This window comes from Gymnoscopelus microlampas (assembly GCF_963454915.1).
Source record: "Gymnoscopelus microlampas genome assembly, chromosome: 11".
Lineage (NCBI taxonomy): Eukaryota > Metazoa > Chordata > Actinopteri > Myctophiformes > Myctophidae > Gymnoscopelus > Gymnoscopelus microlampas.
In genome coordinates, this window is record NC_139948.1 from 338,482 (window position 1) to 357,877 (window position 19,396).

Below are 19,396 nucleotides of genomic sequence, written 5' to 3' on the forward strand. Positions count from 1 at the left end.
ATCCGGTGATAATGCTCGTAAAATGATGAAGGATGGTACAGAGAACAAGCGCGATCGTTTATTAAACAATTAAAAAGCTATCGACGTGTCTAACGCGTTGACGGCATGGATGGATTAAGTAGCAATTGACTCGAAAACACGTCGACGGCGGTCAAAGAGTTAAGTGGTTAACTATAATAACCCTGTCTCTCCCCAAGGAGGAGACGCCCCACGGAGGCCTGGAGGAGGCCCCTGAACCTGGGGCCCGTGAGCACCAGGACATGGAGGAGGCCCCTGAACCCGGGGCTCCTGAGCACCAGGACATGGAGGCGGCCCCCGGAGAGACAGCCCCCGAGGACGGAGGCTCCTCCAACCATCAGCTAGAATCCTAACGGCCCGAAACACCAGCCAAAAAAAGCACACACCATTCTGAAAACCAGCTCCTTTTGCTGCTTCCACTCATTTGAATAACAAAACTAGAGAAATATTTACCTTCATTTACTATATTTATTTAGATTTGTTTTTTCTGTCCAATAACTTCACAGCTACAATGATGTCACGGTTAAAGTGCCAGTTCATGATGTTTTGTTTTGTTTGTTTGTTTGTTTTTTTAGAAGGATATCGGGGTGGATTCATGCTTAACGATTTTCAACCTGGTGTCCCTATTCTGGGCATGTCATTATAGACATTTTCATAAACATCGTCAAAATGTTCAAAAATAGCATATATACGAGCTCAGCTATATATCGTATGATGTAGTATATTGGGCTTAAGTGGTTATGGCCCATTTTTATATTTGACGGTATCACAGTGTGAAAATAGCCGATCTGCATCGCATCATGATACATTGTGAGCTTGTAGAACTTGTAGAGAGCTCTGATCAGAGCTTGTAGTGCTGTAGTAAAAGAAATATTCAAAACATTACGACACAACGTTGCAAACTTGTCGCAAGTTGCAAACTGGCACTTTAACATTGAATTCACACCAGCAGCAGCCATTTCAGATTTTCTGTCACTGCGTTTGTGGCAAAATCCAATAAATTGGGAGTTTCCGAGGTATTTTCTCATAAATAAGCTGCAGGTGCAGTCCAGTGAGAGCTCTAACACTTTATTATCAATATGTGCTACTTCCATACAGTGATGTCTACTTCAGAGTAGGGTTGGGATCTTTTAGGATTTTAATGATTCCGGTTTCTTAACGATTCCTTCTTAACGGTCCGATTCCTGCCACGACAGTTCCCTTTAATAATTCCTATATAAACAAAAAAACAATATAATTTTGAATTTCATTCAAATCTTTAATAAACACTTCTCAATTAAATCATACAAAAACTATTGCATACATATTATTGTAGTGGTTCTCAAAGTGAGGTTCAGGGACCTTCTGGGTTAATTGAGAGGGTTCCATAAGGACCCTTACAGGTCTGTAACTCTGAGAGTGTATACATGGAACTCATGGTGGTCCTTGAAATAAAAGAACAAATCATTTAGAAACACCGTTATAGTAATTGCATAGCAGACGTGAAGTCCATACGACCATACCAGCTCTGACCGTGTGATAAACCGGTCCCGGAAACGGTTCCAAATGTGATGGAACATATTCTGGCTCCACAATGTTGGATCCGTATCCCAACTCTACTTCAGAGCACAGCACACTTCTGATTGACTGGCGCTCTGTCTAGCCACAGAGTGGCAGCGTCAAAATAGATATTTTTTCACAACTTTTGCACTCCGCCCTTTGCTGGCTCCGCTGCAGTCGCTCCTCTCCATAGACAATGCATTGAACCTCTGTGCTTTTGCAAAACGTGGAAGTGAAATAGTGCTGCTGGTGTGAATTCAGTTTAAGGGAGGAAGAAAGCAATATAGATTTCAGAATGGTAACAAACTAGAGCTGTGAACTAATTAAAGGAGGGTGTAATTCTAATATATAATTATATATATGTGTGTGTGTGTGTGTGTGTGTGTGTGTGTGTGTGTGTGTGTGTGTGTGTGTGTGTGTGTGTGTGTGTGTGTGTGTGTGTGTGTGTGTGTGTGTGTGTGTGTGTGTGTGTGTGTGTGTGTGTGTGTGTGTGTATGACCTACTGGACCTGGCTTTGGGAGCAGAGATTTGGCTACACTGCACTTTTGGAGGTTAAAGGGAAAATGTAAATAGTTTTGGATCGGGCTATTTAACCTAGTCTAGTCACTTTTATTTTTTAGGGGTGTCTGAAAGGTGTGGAGTCATTGGAATGTGCTAAGCACCACAGACATTTGCAGATGGAATACCATGTGTCATGGATCAAATTGGTTTAGCTTCAAGTCACTTTGTCTCAACCTTCATTTCTTCATCTGATGCTAAATTAAAAAGCCTGTATTCATAACATGATTCCAAAGGTTTCAGACACCCTGGAGACCGGGAATGAAGCAGCCTAATATGCAAGTAAAAACACTGGAAAATCTATATTGTGTTTCACTGTTAATACTGTGCACACAAGGAATATTTTTTATGTCATCAATCTCTCGTTATACTTGATCAAGTTTGTTTCTATAGAAGAGCTGTATTGAAGGAAAGAAAATCACTAGGATTACATTTAACTTTTTTCTGCAGTCACATTAATTCATGAATCCAGGCTATATCCATGTTTTACTAACATTAATCCCTCTGTATTTGCACAAGCGTTTGAGGCCAGATGCCGTATTAATATAAATGTATTGAGTTTGATATCATTATATACATATTTTTGTCAGCACTGTAACCTATGGAGACTGAAGTGGCTTTCTGTCATGTAAGAACAATAAATATATTTATTTTAAATGTATTTAAAACAGAAATGCAATGTATCAAATTCCAATTGAAAAACTTAATTGAGGTATAAATATCTAGGCGTTGCATTATTATCCGGACACAAAAGATATTCAGTTGAACCAGTACGATTCAGGTTTTCAATGGAGGTTTATAGAAGTGATTTGAGCTAGTTTGCCAACCGTACAATGAAGAAGTTATCAACCATTCAAATGAACACGTCCAACCATAAAAATATCTTTACTCTTTATTGCACTAGTTCTCTAAACATGTATTCGTCTTGACTGCTTCTATTTAATTGTTCATGTATTGTCTTAAGTTCATCAAGATCTTTTTAAATGATTCTATTCTAATGTTGACGCACAAAACCTTTTGGCTTCCTCATGGGAACTACTGTATTGAAGGACTGGTTATCTGGCTTGTTTTGATGAAAGGTTCTGTACTGTCCTGCTAATCTTTGTCTTGATGATTAATTGTGCATAAAGAGCGGAATCTCTTCTTGATTGTTTTCAATTATTTACACTTTGATTCAAATTATAATTGTTTCATTTTATGATTTTTATTTTCAAAAAATTCTGAAAATGTATTTGCAAATGCCCGATCTACAAGGTCACATTGTGATCTTATAGATTGGGCATTGTCTAATTCATTTAGAAAGATGTTGTGGTTAAAGACTGGAATCTCATCTTAATAGTTTTTAATGAGCTCTGCCGGGACTCACTCTGAGCTATATATTCACTGGTCGACTACTGAGGCTGTAGCGATTTATTTTTGTGTTCTAATAAAGTGTCCCATTTGTTTGATTTGTCCTTTTTAATGTGACACATCTGCCATCTCAATATACACTGGGGGGGATACTAATCTGGGACCTAATCTGCCGAAGGCAATTTTGCTTTGCAATGGCAGATTTGTCTGGAACCAGGCTAGCATCATGCAGCTTTGCCACAGTTGTCCTGCCAGTCTTCTGAGACTGAGGGACATTGACCGTTGTCCAGTCCTTGGTGGGTGGAGGGGTGCTGATGGATGTTAAGTTCTGGAGAAGGTGCTGGTGGTTTTCAGTGTGTGAGAGTTGCTCTTCTTTAACTTAATGATGTCCTGTTCCAGCTCTTTAATGAACTCTTCAGCCTGTTTCTCTGTTGCTTTAAAAAGTAGTTTACCCAAAATATGAAGCCTTGAATTCAATTAGATTTTTTTTGTTTTTGTCGCATTCCTAAGCCAATACCGGAAGCTCCTTTAAGCTTCTCTTCAATGAAGATCCTCAGAGCAGTTAAGACCTGCACACTATCTAATATATCTCTGTCTGTGTCTATCTTGCTGATCTCTTCTGGGTAGTTGACCTCCTGAATCTTCAGTTTTCTCTCCTGGATCATCTGCTGAACTTCAGCCTCTGCCGTTCTCACCTTCTTTTCTTCATATTCCTCTTTCAGAGATACAATTTGACTTGTTGTCTGACTCAGTGCAGGTATGACAGACCAAGGGGCAAGGCTGAGATATTTACTATGAGGCCAACCCGGATGTTTAGTAAATGTCCAGCGAGAGGCGCTGTTTCACCCGTGCCGACCTGTGAGTTCAGAAAGAATTTATTTTAACGCAAGCCGATGGGTTTTTACCAACTTTCAGACTCGATTTTCTTACTGTAATAAAAATTGTCATAAATTCTATATGCTTCCAGTCGCTAGTTTAAAGTCTCCTTTCAATCATCAGGATATGCGTTTTGCTAAATTATGGTTCTATTTATTATAAAATTGACGATAAAGTAGGCTATTCTCTAGGAGGGGCGGGATGATTTGATTGACACGCTACACAACCAATAGCATTCATTCCCCGCCCCCCCGCTCTTGATTGACAAGTTACCCAACCAATAATGGTCTGAACTCATTCTGACGCGTAGTGAAAGATGGCGGAGCCACAGTCTGCAGCAAAGGATTCATTTTCGGTCTGTAGAAAGCAGCGGAGGGGGTTTGTCCATCTCATTTATACAGTCTATGTGACAGACACACACACACACACACACACACACACACACACACACACACACACACACACACACACACACACACACACACACACACACACACACACACACACACGTGGTCAGTCTTACAGAACAGCTCCATAGGTCATGTTTCTTACACGTCTTCCAGATTCTTTACAGGGTCGATTAGTTTGTGTAGTTTTCTCACAGTAGGAGAACTGACACACCAGGCAGGACTTCAGAGCTTTGAGTTTGGTCTCCATGCAGACTTCACAGGAGACTTCATCTGGTTCAGCTGGTTGCTCATGCATCCAATTCAGCGGGTGGTAGTTGTGACTTCCTGAACTTATTATCACAAAGACAAAGTCTCTTAGAGAATTTTCTATTGCATAGTGGACAATGGCACACATCATTAGTAGCCCAGTAATGTGTGATACAGGTTCTGCAGTAGTTGTGTCCAAATGGAGTGGCAATTGGATCAGTGAATACATCCAGACAGACAGAAAATCGTAACTGATCTTCAGACAGGAGACTGCTTGCAGACACCATTTTACACACTAAGAAGGTGAAAGTAGAGTCTATTTTATTTTCTCCAGAACTTTTATCAGACCAGGTTGGAATGACATCACGCAGGGCGTGTAACATCATCACAGAGATGCACTTGCAACTAGGGGGCAGGAAACGGTACAGTTCGAAGGCATGTCAAATTGAGTGTATATAGCTACTGTATGTATTCATTTTTATAAATTATAAACTACTGTTAATGTTCTTACCACTTCTGAAGTGTGTTCAAAGTTGAGTTTGAAAACTCAACTTTTGGCTTGAAATGATAGTAAATGATTCCTTGCATTACAATAGAACTTCATAATGGTCAATGCTTGGGGCCATATTATTATTTACATAATGCACGTGCACACCCTTATAGTTGTGTTCCGTTATAGGTGTGTCCCTCACTTCTAAAAATAGCACTACACCCAAGTCAAATGAACTATACACACTGGGAAAGCAGCACGTCTGCCAGCACTGCCTACACTGCACTGCAAGATACCATTGGAAATGGATGCGTCTGACAGATCGGCTTGCGTTTCAGATGTGTTGACTACGACAGTCTGATGCAAATGAATGACCGTAGCTTTACTGTCATCCAGACTTATGTTGCTAATGAGGATATTCATATAATATTCAATAATCAATCATGTATTGCCAAATCCAACTAACATTTTGTGTTGGAATTTGTTTTGGTGTGCTCAGAGGTAACACTAACAAGAATAATGTGGAAGTTGCCATGGGGTGACCAATAGTAACCCCCCAGCAGGCAACTGCAAAGAATAGGACACTGGCCACTACAGACTGGTGGTGGTAGTGCATCTGCTGCATGTTACTGCACACGGTGAAGGACTGAAGCCTCCTCAGGAGGCTTGCTCTCTCCATTCCCCTGCAGAGAGCATCTGTGTTGTTGGTCCAGTTCAGGCTTCAGCTTGTTCGAGTATACGCATAGGAGCTTGTACTGTAGGTGTCCACAATCTCCACTGGCTCCCAGTGAATGGTGCTGGGGGTCTCTTGTTGCTCTGGCAGAAGTCCACCACTAGCTCCTTGGTCTTGCCTACATTGAGCCAAAGGTGGTTGCCGTCACACCACTGCATGAAGATCTCCAACAGAGAATTATGTTCATCCGTGCTGTCATTCTTGATGCAGGTGACAATGGTGTCATTGGAGAACTTCTGAAGGTGACACGTGTCTCAGTTGAAGCAGATGTTGGCGGTGTAGAGGGTACACCTGCTTACCACCAGCACATCTGACAGCCAGCCCTGCAGTCTGATGTATTGTGGTCTGCAGGTGACGTAGTCCTGATCCAGGCAACCGGGCCTACCTGCATCCCTGGGAGCTTCTCAGCCAGTGTGGTTGGAAGGCGCTGGAGAAGTCAAAGATCATGACTCTTAAGGTAGCTCTCCACCGCACCGACGTCGCCGGCTGTAAGTGCTGGAAAGCACCTGTTGCCAAAAATCTGCTGTTGAATGGGTGGTGGGTTCACTGACGCCTCAGGTCGCACATTTTAGGGAAGGCAAGCTCGGCTTTTGACCATCGGGCTTGTTGTTGAAAAAGACATCAAGCCATAGGCTATTTTTTTGTCGGCTGTCAGGTGCATTCAGCAACTTTTTTTACCTTCCAACCGCATGATCTCCCAACTTCATTCGACTGCCAGTCTGTAGTAATCTGTACTACTCTTGGGGCTGTTTGCTTTCGGCTTTAGGACTGTGACTAGGATTCTTTGACTTGGCTCTCAGGCGTCGTCTCTTAGAATTTAGTCTGCTGGAAGGATCATTAGTTTCCCCGAGCGGGCCTGGGTACTGACGGAGGACGCGGCGTGAACGCTAATCCATTGTCCTCCATTGTCTTCACCATCCAATCAGCTTGGAGTCCTCCAAGCTGATTGGAGGCTTGGAGGCTTGGAGTCCTCGGAGTCCAAGGAGGTCCCAAACAAACATCTGGTGTCAGACCCCAACCAACAGGTCCCTGGCACCAACCTCCCAAGCAGACAGTGGTCGACACTCAATCGATTCAGGACTGGACATGGCCCCTGCTTGGCCAGCCTTCACAAATGGGGCAGTAGCCCAAGCCCCACTATGTGCTTGTGGAGAGGAGCAAACTATGGAGCACATCATAGAAGTTTGTCCTCTCCAAAGACTGAAAGGAGGATTAGTCATCCTCCATACAGCAGACCAGGAGGCAACTGCTTGGCTAAAGGATTTTGCATTCGCTAAATAAAAATGTACTACTCTGTTTGGTGGAGAGCTACTGTACCTTTATGCTGTTGCCCCTGATACCCAAATGAGTATAGGCTTTGTTTAGCAGGTAGGTGATGGCATCCATCTTCTACCCCGTGGTTCTCAAACCTTTTCATTTCAAGGAACCCCATTTTGGTATGCATTAGGCCACAGACCCCCATAACTCGGATTGTGTACAAATGGAACCAAATGGGGTCCATTTGGTCACTCTTATAGTTACAAACCCATAAGGGTCCATTTAGTTCCTTATTATCAATCATTTAGCATGGGGACCTCCTTGAACCTCTTCGATGACCTCCTGGGGGTCCCCGGACCTCACTTTGAGAACCACTGGTGTACGCCAAAATCAAACTGCAGTCAAGGTCAGCTCAGCTGTGGTTTCAGGTGCTGAAGGACCAGTCGCTCAAATATATTATCAATATATAGTTTCATTGTATAGGCTTAAGTATATATTTTGCACTTGATAAGTTCTGCAATGTCTCCCTCAGTTTAATATACATATACATATATATATATATATATATATATATATATATATATATATATATATATATATATATATATATACATATACATATATATATATATATATATATATATATATATACACATATACATATACATATATATATATATATATATATATATATATATATATATATATATATATATATATATACATATATATATATATATATATATATATATATATATATATATATACATATATATATATATATATATATATATATATATATATAATATATATATATATATATATATATATAATATATATATATATATATATATATATATATATATATATATGTAATATATATATATATATATATATATATATATGTAATATATATATATATATATATATATATATATATATATATATATATATATATATATATATATATATATATATATATATATATATATATATATATATATATATGCATGCATGCACGCACGCACATACGCGCACACACACACACACACACACACACACACACACACACACACACACACAATGACAATACATACAAAATTATAATGCAAATTAATTTGATTGCTTTAGCATTTAATGGATTTAAAACAAAGCTTATAATCCTTGGTAGGACAGTTTACTTTTTGAGAATATACACATGATGATGACAACAAAATGTGTTGAATGTGCGGCATGGATGTACAGTAGTTAGTTCCTCAAAAGGTCAGGAACCGTTGACGTAGCCTCTCTTTTTTGGTCGGGTGTAGGGAAATGTAGTGTTATGTACAGTCTCGGTTCGGCACCGGCTTCATCATGACCACTACACATCCCAAGGTGCACTTCTTCCAGGCGTGTTTTGACCGGCCGTCGGGAAATGTCGTTTTACGGCAGTCTCTGTCACCTTTTTGGAACGTGACGGAGACTGCCATGAAACTACATTCCCCAGGGTGCAATTCGGCGGCCGTCAATGAACCCAGGACGTACGTAGAGCAGAGTCAGCTCTCACGCGGTAGGTAGGTAGGGTAGGACGGACGGAGCTGGACTGTCTCTGGGAGCGACGTCCAACGTTTACCCGTCACACAGAACAACTAACCGAACCGGCTGCTTTTTTTTTTATACATTCCCACTTCAAAGACGTTCGAAGAGTTGGTGTAGAAAGTTCCATTCCGCTTTTTTTTAAGGGGTTCGACGACCTCGTAAAAAATCGTAACGTCGCGTGCGGGTTCCGGGCGGGTTTCAACTGCTTCTTTTTGTTTTGTTTTACCCGTTAGAAGAAACTGCGTAGCCTTTTTTGAACAAGTGAAGAAGTCACACGAAGAACCCCTCCACAAAAATGGACCCAAGAGACACTGCCCCTGACTCCTGGGAGCAGGAGGACGACGCGGCCGAGGCCGCCGCCGCTGCCGCCGGGGAACAGCGGCTGCTGGAGAACGCCATCACGGCGCTCAACGTCAACGCCAAGCCGTTCGTCCCCAACGTCGACGCCGTGGAGTTCGTGCCGGCCTTCTCCTCCTTCCTCACACCGCCGACAAACAGCAGCAACGACAAAGACGCGGCGCCGGCGTCGTCGGACACAAACAACCGGGGAGGAGACGAGTCCCCCGTCGGCGGTGAGTTGGAGCCGGTTTCTCTCGGGGCGAGGAGTCGGTCACGTTGACAGCCGGGGAGGCGGGGGGGGGGGGGGGCGCTAACACCTTAGCTTAGCAGTTAGCATCAGCGTTGCCAGATATTAGGAGAGAAATGAGCAACTGTGTCTATGAAAACAAGCCCAAAGGAAGTGACTATAGTGCTGGTTTGGTTCTCAAAGTGGGGTCCCAGGGATTCCCCAGCAAAATGTGTTAATATAGCATCACAATCATTTTAACCACTTTAACCTTTTGTACTTTTTCTATTGAAAAATAGCAGTTATACAAGCTCATAGCGTGGCACTCAAAGCTCTGAATATATATATTTTTAAGGCGAACATTTGTAACTCAAATCTTTGCTTTGGGAGTCACTGGAACAAAATATTTTCTTTTGAGATGGGGCTCCGCGGCCAATGTATATCATTTTGGGGGTCCTTGACATTAAAAAGTTAGAGAGCCACATGAGCCCTTTTAACCTATACATCGGCTATTTGAAAATAGACAATCTACAAGTTTGCAGATCAAAACACATCTTGAAGAAAATGTGAATGTTTTAATCATTAATACAATGTTTTCAGATGGGGGTCTGACTCTGCAGACACATCTGCATATTAATTTGGGGGTCCTTGATATGTAAATGTTTGAGAAGTACTGTTGAAACAACATTACATAGCCGGCTCAAAATAAGCAAATACACTTTAGAAACAAGCCCCCCAAAAAAAGAGAAACAAGCAACTAGGTCTAGGCAACTAGCAACGTCTACAAGCTCACAGCTTGTAGATCTGCTCACAGCAGAATCAAAAAAGATTCTGGAAAAAAAGGGAAACATTTTGAATATTTTTTTTGTGAAACATTTTAACTACTCTGGTACAGGGGTCACGAAGTACTTTTAGACGAGGGGTGGTCCGTGGACCAAATACATTTTGGGGATCCTTGACAGGAAAATGTTTGAGAACCACTGTTTTAAACATTTAGTAAAGCAAGCCCCCCCAAAAAAAACGCAACCCGCAAGTAACCAATATTTAGAAGCAACTTATCAGAAAAATAAGCCCAAAGTCGCTTATAATAAGCTGACATGGCAACACTGGTTAGCATGCTAACATAAGCTAGCTCACCCCGGTAGGTGCCTCCCCGTAGATATGTGTGGGGGAAAGAAAAAGACACGCGTCCCTTTGCACTCGCGGCCACTGTCACGTCGCCACGATGGCTTCGCTCGCCGACAACGGGCAACCAACAACGTGGTGGTGTTGCTCGTTGTAGGCTACTAACGCGACCACCAACCCGATAGGAAAGCCCTTAATAATAATAATAATAATAATAAGAAAAGCGTCTGCCAGCTTTAGCTTGTTTTGTCTACCAACAACTTTAGCTGACGCGTCCGGCCTGGAACTTGCACCCGGCGAGCGTCATCCTTCAACTACTCACGTGTAACCCCCCCCCCCCCCCAGATATACTTTGATTAGGCCACGGACCCCCGTTTTAAATAACTTTCACCGTGAATGAATATGTTTTGGTCTAAAGTACATTAAGTTGTCTAATTATAGTATTTGTCAACGTTTTTCATTTCAAAGATCCTCCGTTTGATATGCATTAGGCCACAAACCCCAATGTGATACAATATACACTGTAAAATCCTCAGTGTTTCTTTAACTCCTGAGAGTGTACAAATGGAACATTTGACACCGTTACAGACTCGTGTAAGGGTCCATTTGGACCCCTGGTCGTCCCCATACCGACGTTGAGAACCTGTAGTCTAATGTCATAATTAGACTTGGGGAAATTGATTCATAGTGGGGACATTGCATTGTTAGAATAGCAATTTAAAGTGATTTGAGTGATCTACATTAACTCACTCAGTTGGCTGGGGACCTCCTGGACCCCCCTAGGACCCCAGTGGGTCACCAGACCCCATTTTGAGAACCACTGTATTGAGCTACATGTTCATAACGCTGTTGAAGCCAGATAGTTCGCTGGCTGAATCGTGCACTTTCTGAGTTTGGCGTTAAAGCCCCACCACTGTTGTCCCTTCTGTGCGTCAGTGCTGATAAAAATCCCGAAAGTCACGATTATTGTGGCCAAAATAATTGCGATTAGCGATATTATCGCGATAATGAAAATATGCTAATTCTATGAAAATGACATTTTTGTTAATCACTAGCACCATCATCCATATTCTGGGGGGAACATTGGCAAAAATTGCAGAAATTTGGGGTTGACGGAAAAAAGCGCTCCAAGTACAGGGCCAACTCTGGTCCAGTGTATTACGGACACTTTCACGATGTTAAAATCTCTGTGATTATTGTGAGCGTTTTTTTATCGCAATAAATTACAATAACGCTTATCATCCCATCGCTAGTTGTTGACCACTTGAAACCCAGCATTCACATTTTGTTGGAACATTTGCAAAAAAATAGCCGATATCGGCTATTTTTAAGAGATCTGGTGTAGAGAGTAAAACGGACCTGAGTTGCAACTGTACTTAGTTCAGTCTTTTTTCAAAGTATAGAGGTTGTAAGTGGTCAATGAACGTTGAGTTTAGGTAACATGCATACATGCCTGCTTTCTGGGTACCGAAGTTTATGTTTGTGAGACTACGGTTTCTGTTGAAATAGAAAATGAAGCCTAACAAAAAATGCAAAAAAAATATTTTACATAAGTTGGACTAGTTGGAAGGCATTAGAACACGTCAGTGCTTCCTGTGGAGTACTGGATCTTTTAATATCCTGATAATCTTAGACTCCACAATACAGCCACGAGGTAATGCTAGATTCAGCAGACAAAACATTTACTAATTTCGAGGCTCTAGAGGTCAACACACAAGAACAGATCGCAATAACCTCTCTACCTATGTACAGAAAACTATTGGAAACCATATTCCATCACTGAGAAGTAACAGTCAGCTTTGCATCTCGGTGACTCGTAATTTGCATAATTTGTGCACAGTTACCAGTTGTTAATAAATATCACAAAGGGATGTTTGAGTTAAACAAACAAAATAACCCGTTTCTCCTCCTTTTCAGTTGCTGTTGAATCGGTAGCCACTATGGAGCTCTCAGAAACACCTGGTATGTATAGACAGTAGTAAGGTTCTCTGCTGTGCTATTATGCTTAATTTATGCTCTGTCGTACACCCACCTTTTTGGCATGCAACACCATTGTACAATGAAGTACCCACACACACACTACTGTTACGTACATGTGCCTAATGCCGCGAAGGTAAAATAATCATATATTTAGCCATTAGGCAAGTGCTTCTTAAAGCACCACACCCTATATATATGCAAAAAAATGAGATCTACAAGCAGAGATTGTACATCTGCTTTTCCCTCTAAAGTTGGCCTATTTTCACCAAACATCAAATTTGATTCAATGTTCACTTATGCACCTGATTCGGATGCTATCAATGCATTGAATGGGAAATTATCACCTCTTATTAGACCATTGAATGGGCGAAATAGGCGACATAGTGACCCACCCGCGATTTATCAGACCATTCATTGGGTGTTATCAAGACATACTGACCTACCAACGGAGATGACTTAAATAGTTCAGTTTTGGTTTTGGTTTCGGACCATGACGGAGGCGCGCACTCACAGGCGAACTGTCACCCAGTGAAGGACCACCGAGGGAGCTAAGGCGACTGAGTTGCCGTCCTGAACGGTGTGACGTTCGCCTGTGCCTACTCGGCGCCGTTCGAGTTATGTACCTATAGGCACAGAATCGTAAATAATGTTGTGGGGACTGCTCCGCCTCCGAGTAGGTCAGTAGCTCCTGATTACGCCCCATGAATGGTCTGACAAATCGCGGGTAGGTTTAAATCGTGCCTACTCGTCGCCTACTGGCCCATTCAAACGTCTGATAAAACGTGATAATCTCCCATTCAATGCATTGATAGCATTCGAAGCCGGTGACTTATGACATGTTCAGATCTCCAGAATAATGATGCTAGGGTTTGCTTCCACGCGCTACGTCCTACCCGGTGAAACTCCCCCCTATCGGGTGATAAGAAGGTCAGTTGGCTCTCATGCATTGAAGGAGGCATGAGGTCGGCCCTGGGCTCCCTAAGCTGGTGAGGGGAGTGTAGCGCCCAGGATCACTTAGATAATTGGCACCGGGTGAAAAAAGGGTTACAAAATCGCGGGATAAAAAAACCCAAACATTATTGATTAACCATTCATGCCCATAACATCTTTGACACCGGTAATGCAGAGTTCACCATCATGGCCATTGCAGGGCTCTCATTATGCTTGCATATTAATCTGCTGCCATTTGTACACAAGGATCCTGAAATAGTGCTGAAAAGATGTGTTGTTTATGGCACCTTTGCTTTTTTTTACACATAATCAAACAAAGCCGCCCGGCATTGATTCATAAAAAGAAAAAGAAAAAAGGCCATTCCTATTTTCTATGATTCTGAAACAATTCACAATTTCCACACAATCAATAACAAACACATATATTTTCTTCTTCCGGTAATCCTGACTTGCCGTCCGAGCTTCCATAGTTGTTGCGCAACAATTCGTTTGTCTGCTAGTGGGCTGTTCACGCACAGTTGCTGCTAAAATGTGAGCAGGGAGAAATACAACCAAGCTCTGTCCTCATTGAATCGTTTGGAGGCACTTATGTATATCTGTCTCTCTCTGTCACTCATTCTTTCCCTCTCCCTCTGTATGTCAGCATGGCACTGTGTGGAAGATAACCATGCGTGGTGTTCTGATCCTTAGAGCTCTCCTCAATGACCAAACTACAAGACAATGTTGTAACTAAGAGATTAGCTGGGAAATCACTTTTATATGTTTATATTATCAAGTCAACTTGGATGCAAGTTAGTGCTTTCAGCTGATGTTCAGGATATAGTACATCCCATACATATAGTACATATAGTAATATAAATATAGTATAGTCCTTGCACATCCCATGCACCGGAATGATAGCTTAGACCCGATAGGCTACTTCCTAGTGAACACATATAGGCTGGAGTTTCTGTGTGGGAAGGCTGGTGATGTGGGAGGGTCTGTGATGTGATTAGTAATTCACACTCACAGGACCCACACTTGATTGGAACCCTCTCATTGCCCCTCCTCCTCATCCCGTCTGACTGGTTCCTCAAGTGAGGACGGTCTTTGCAAAGGTAAACAGACTGGGGGATGTGGAAAGATGAGGTTGTGAATTAAGTTAATGTTAGCCCAATGTTAAAGTAAGCCAACTGATATTGGTCGAATGCATTTTGAATTGAATCGTGATGACAAGAATCAAAATCGAATCTTGCGCTACCAGAAGATTCACACCCCTGGCTGTTGGTAGATTTTATACATTACGAAAGCCTACTCATTTTCCACAAAATATAGACTAAAAATATGTTCATGTATTTACATTAGAGCTATTCATTTAGAGTAATTGATTTAACTATGTTACTACGCCTAAACGACAGCTGTGTGCATGTGAGGGAGGGAGAGAACATGTTGATGCGTAACATTACAATAGTGGATTAATGCGAGCGATGGGTTTGTGTGATTGGAAATGCAGTATGTTGGAGAAGAACTTAAAGAAGCAGGGAGCGGTTGGAGGCAGAATGGTGCCCGGAGCTTAGACGCCACACCTTTGTTCCGCCATGTCTGCTGATCCTTTTATACAAATGTTGAAGCGGGTCTGTGACTGGTGCAACATTCTGGTCTTGTACATGCTGTGTAAAAGGGGCTAACGATGTGTATGACACACACGGTCATCATGACCAGCTGGCACAGAAACTACTACATGTGACAAATGACCAAAAAGGAATCATGTGGATCTCAGGATTCACACAGGAACGCTGTGGCTCCCATGTGGATCTCACACTTCATGTCAGGACATGAAATAATTATTTTGAAATGAGGGGATTCCCACCTTAACTATTTAACTGCCAGAGTAATAGTGTAATAGTGTTAGGCTGCCGCGAGCGAAAACAAGTGATTTTTATCATCCTTTGAAAAATGGTCTCGTAGAATGGGGGGAGGAAATTATCCGATAGCGTAATCCGTTAGTTGCCATAGTTGTGGCAAGTTGAAAATGGCATGTTTTGCCAAAAATATATAGTGTAAAAAAAAAGTACACAGGAGCCAAGATAGAGCATTTTTAAGCAATAAGTTAACCAGGGAGTGAATTGAGCAGCACATCTTCGGATCGCGTTATCTCTGGTTCTGTGTGGAAAAAAAATCTTTTTTTTCTCAACTCGTCCTTGGCAGGCTGGGCCATAGCAGATTTGACGAATTAATTTGACCATGGCAGTTAATGAGTTAAATGCTTCACATAGGGGGGATTTATACACTTTTGGGTGGTGTGTTGGTTGGGAGGGGGGGGGGGGGGGTGTACACTACATGCAAGTTTAACTAAAGATCTAACATTGTCCATCTCATATTCAATTTAAGCCCTATATATTTAATTGCATGTCAATAGTGAAAATGGATTGTAGCTTGTAGTTCTATTTTCGACGAATGTACATCTATTTCCGCCTATTATGACATGCCCAGAAGGTTGCCAGTGTTCATTTGGTTAGGGATTCTCTAAAGAAGGGGAAAAAAGCCCTTACATGAGTTGTTTACTGTGTTACTACTTGTGTCCGTGGACTCATCCACTATTATGGAAAACAGGACTTATTAATTTAGCACAATTATGTGTGTGTGAGAGAGAATCAGTAAAAGTATGCCCAGTGCCCATTCCATAGCAAAATGCAGGCCTTGTTTTTTGGTCCATGCTTGTAATGAAGCATGGACTGTCTGTAGTGTAATGCCAGAGAACTTCTTCTCTGCAGACCCTAAGCCCATATACGCAGACTGTTTGAAAACAGCCACATCTACAAGATCACCATGTAGTGATGGGACGATAATCGTTATTATCGTTTAGCGTGATAAAACACCGCTCACAATCATATCGCAGAGATTTTAATGGTGAAATTGTCCTCCGTCATACACTGGAATGAATTAGCTTTTGTTGAGCTGCAAATTCAGTACCAATAAACCAATATCAAGTACAGAGTGTACTTGATAAAATGGACATGTAAAAAGCTCTTATTTCACTCTACACAAATCGATTTGGCAAAAAATAACAGATCTACAAGCTCGCAACGCACTGTGAGCTTGTGGATCAGCTATTTTGGCCAAACAATGCCCCCGGAATAGGGATGCTGTGTGTTAAAGTGGTTAACAAAAGTGGCATTTTAAGTTTGAAGCATATTTTGATTATTGCGATAATATCGTTAATCGCAATTATTTTGCCATAATAATCGTGACATGTCATTTTCATATCGTCCCATCTTTAACAACACGTGAGGTTGTAGATCTGCTATTTTCAAAAAGTCTTCGAATATTGGGAAACTTTGTATCGGCCAAATACATGAAACGTTTTGAGAACCAGTGATGAAGTAGACTCGTATCACTACAGCAGAACAAACGGGCAACAGGGCTAGAGCAGCAAGGAGAGATTATACACCAGTTAGTCTATCGCAGATGGCGTTTTCTCAGACTGATAGGAAATAATGTTTTGGTTCTCCAAATATACTTTGGCAGCTGTTAACCCATTCAAAACGGGAACGCATTTAAGTGTAACCACTTAAACCATTATTTTATACTTTAGCTATTCAAAAATAGCAGATACAAGCTCACAGTGCCGCACTATGAGCTTGTAGATCTGCTATTTTGGAAAATCGTGAACATTTGTGCAGATCTTTGAATATATGTGACCGTTTTTGATTAGAGGACAGTCATCTCGCTGGTGCCCATTCAGGAAAGCAGAAAAACTTTTCTTTTGCAATACATATATTTTTTCATCCAAAATGAATTTATAGCCCAGTTAGACTCTTCTCATACAAGAGTATGTCGGACAGAAATTTTCAGAGCTTAAATCGACATGTAAATATGAAATAAATGCATAAACATGTCGTAAAATATAAGGTTAGAGCTAGCATTTGCTAGCATTGCTAACCAAATCCTCAGTTTCCATCCAAACATCGCAAAGTCGCGGTAAAATCCGCTATTTCTACTCGATATAGCCCTACCCGATATAGCCAACAGACTAGTGATTGATATGAAAGGTGTCACTAGTCTGTTGGCTTGTGTCTAATTTAAATCTCAAATAAAGATGTATTAACAATCATATTTTGTTGAACTGTTGTGAAAATGTATCCGTTTGTCCTCCTGGGCCACTGGTTCCAGCCGGTTCCAGCTGACTTCAGTTCTATAAGCTGTAGTTTCAAAACTATTCACTCAATCTTATTAACCAATATATCATTATTTATTATTATCCCTGCTTTCAAAAATGAAACTAAAAAAATGCTAGATGTCCCTGGAACAACATATTTTGAGATGGGGGGTCTGCGGCATAATACATATCATTTTGGGGGTCCTTGAAATAAAAAAAAATTGAACAACATATGTTTCTTTTTCTAAAGAAATAGTAGTATTTTTAAAGTATTTAAAAGACATTTGTAGAATCCCCAGAGGCAAAGATTTCAGTTAAAAATGTTCGCTTAAAAAACATATTCAAAGATTTGCACACATTTTCATGATTTAAAAAAAAAAGCAGATCGAGATCATGCGTTCCCGGTCTTAATGGGTTAATGTACACGTATATGGGCAGCTTGCCCAAGTCATGATTTAAAAAAAAAAAGAAAGAGGCAGATATACAAGATCATGCGTTCACGGTCTTAATGGGTTAATGTACACGTATATGGGCAGCTTGCCCAAGTAAAAACCTATGTGTGAAATGCTGGTATTCCACCAGTAAAAGTGACCGCTGTGACGATACTAGATAAGGCCGTGTTCCTCTGTCTCATTTGTTTATTGCCTGTGACCCTGGGAGAATGTCGCATGATCCATGTTTGTGTCACAGCAACTGTTTGAGAAATGCAGCTTTTATCTACTTGCCTCACTTCCTTCATCTATTTAGGTCAATAGATCCATAATCATTGCTGTCGGTCAGAAACCTTGTATCTCCATATTTACAGGGACAGAGCTCTCAGCTCTGTACCTGTTTTAGTATTGGCAGTATTCCATTTCTTCTTCTTCTTCTTCTGCCGTTTTTGCCAGTTCTGGCTGAACCGTGCATACGCTTTTTACGAAACTCGGCCATATGGTAGATGGTCATGAAAAACTATCAAGAAATAATTCTCACAATCTTTCGTCAAAAGGTGGCGCTATAGCACTCAGTTGAAAATGCCAACTTTGAACAGGTACAACTCATGCCCTGTTTGACCTACAGCCATGAAACTTCGATGCACACATGCGTCTCCTCATGCCTAACAACTTTCACTGTTTGACTTTTGACCTCTGACCTTTAGATCTCCCACCATTTCGAATTATATGAAAAGCAGTTAAAACCTATCTCCTGGGATTTTTGAGCAATCTGCACGAAACGTTTTACACATGAACTTTGGACCTATGCCGACAAACGTTTGCAAAAGATTTTCCATAAGTGAAAAAATGAAGCTTTAATGAGCCAATGAATATTGCAGTTTTATGACAATTATTCATCTGCCCCTAACACATACATGCAGACTTACCATTCTTTGAAACTTTGCAGAAATGTAAAGGGCCATTCCAAATATCACTGAAACCAATCTTACTCCAATTGGTCAAACGGGGGCGCTATAGCAATTTTTTGAAAATTGAAACTTTAAACAGGCAAAAGTCATGCCTCGTTTGGCCGACAGCCATTAGACCTGCTTACACATGTGCCTTGACTAATGACAAACACATCTATCACGTTGACCAGTAAGCACCGC

At 41.2% G+C, this 19,396-nt stretch overlaps 2 protein-coding genes across 4 annotated transcripts in view; both read left to right on the forward strand.

Annotated features, from left to right (window-relative positions):
- Nucleotides 1-3,261, forward strand: part of pdxdc1 (pyridoxal-dependent decarboxylase domain containing 1) — a 75,371-nt gene extending 72,110 nt beyond the window's left edge. For all 3 annotated transcript variants that reach the window (XM_084072509.1, XM_084072510.1, XM_084072511.1), the window contains one exon: nucleotides 198-3,261. In XM_084072509.1, the coding sequence (XP_083928635.1) occupies nucleotides 198-371 (174 nt within the window). In that variant the 3' untranslated portion in view covers nucleotides 372-3,261. The remainder of the gene's footprint in view (nucleotides 1-197) is intronic.
- Nucleotides 3,262-8,692: 5,431 nt separating this feature from the next.
- Nucleotides 8,693-19,396, forward strand: part of gspt1l (G1 to S phase transition 1, like) — a 34,989-nt gene continuing 24,285 nt past the window's right edge. Inside the window, exons 1-2 of the mRNA XM_084071035.1 lie at nucleotides 8,693-9,627; nucleotides 12,663-12,707. Coding sequence (XP_083927161.1) covers nucleotides 9,351-9,627; nucleotides 12,663-12,707 — 322 coding nt within the window. The 5' untranslated portion in view covers nucleotides 8,693-9,350. The remainder of the gene's footprint in view (nucleotides 9,628-12,662; nucleotides 12,708-19,396) is intronic.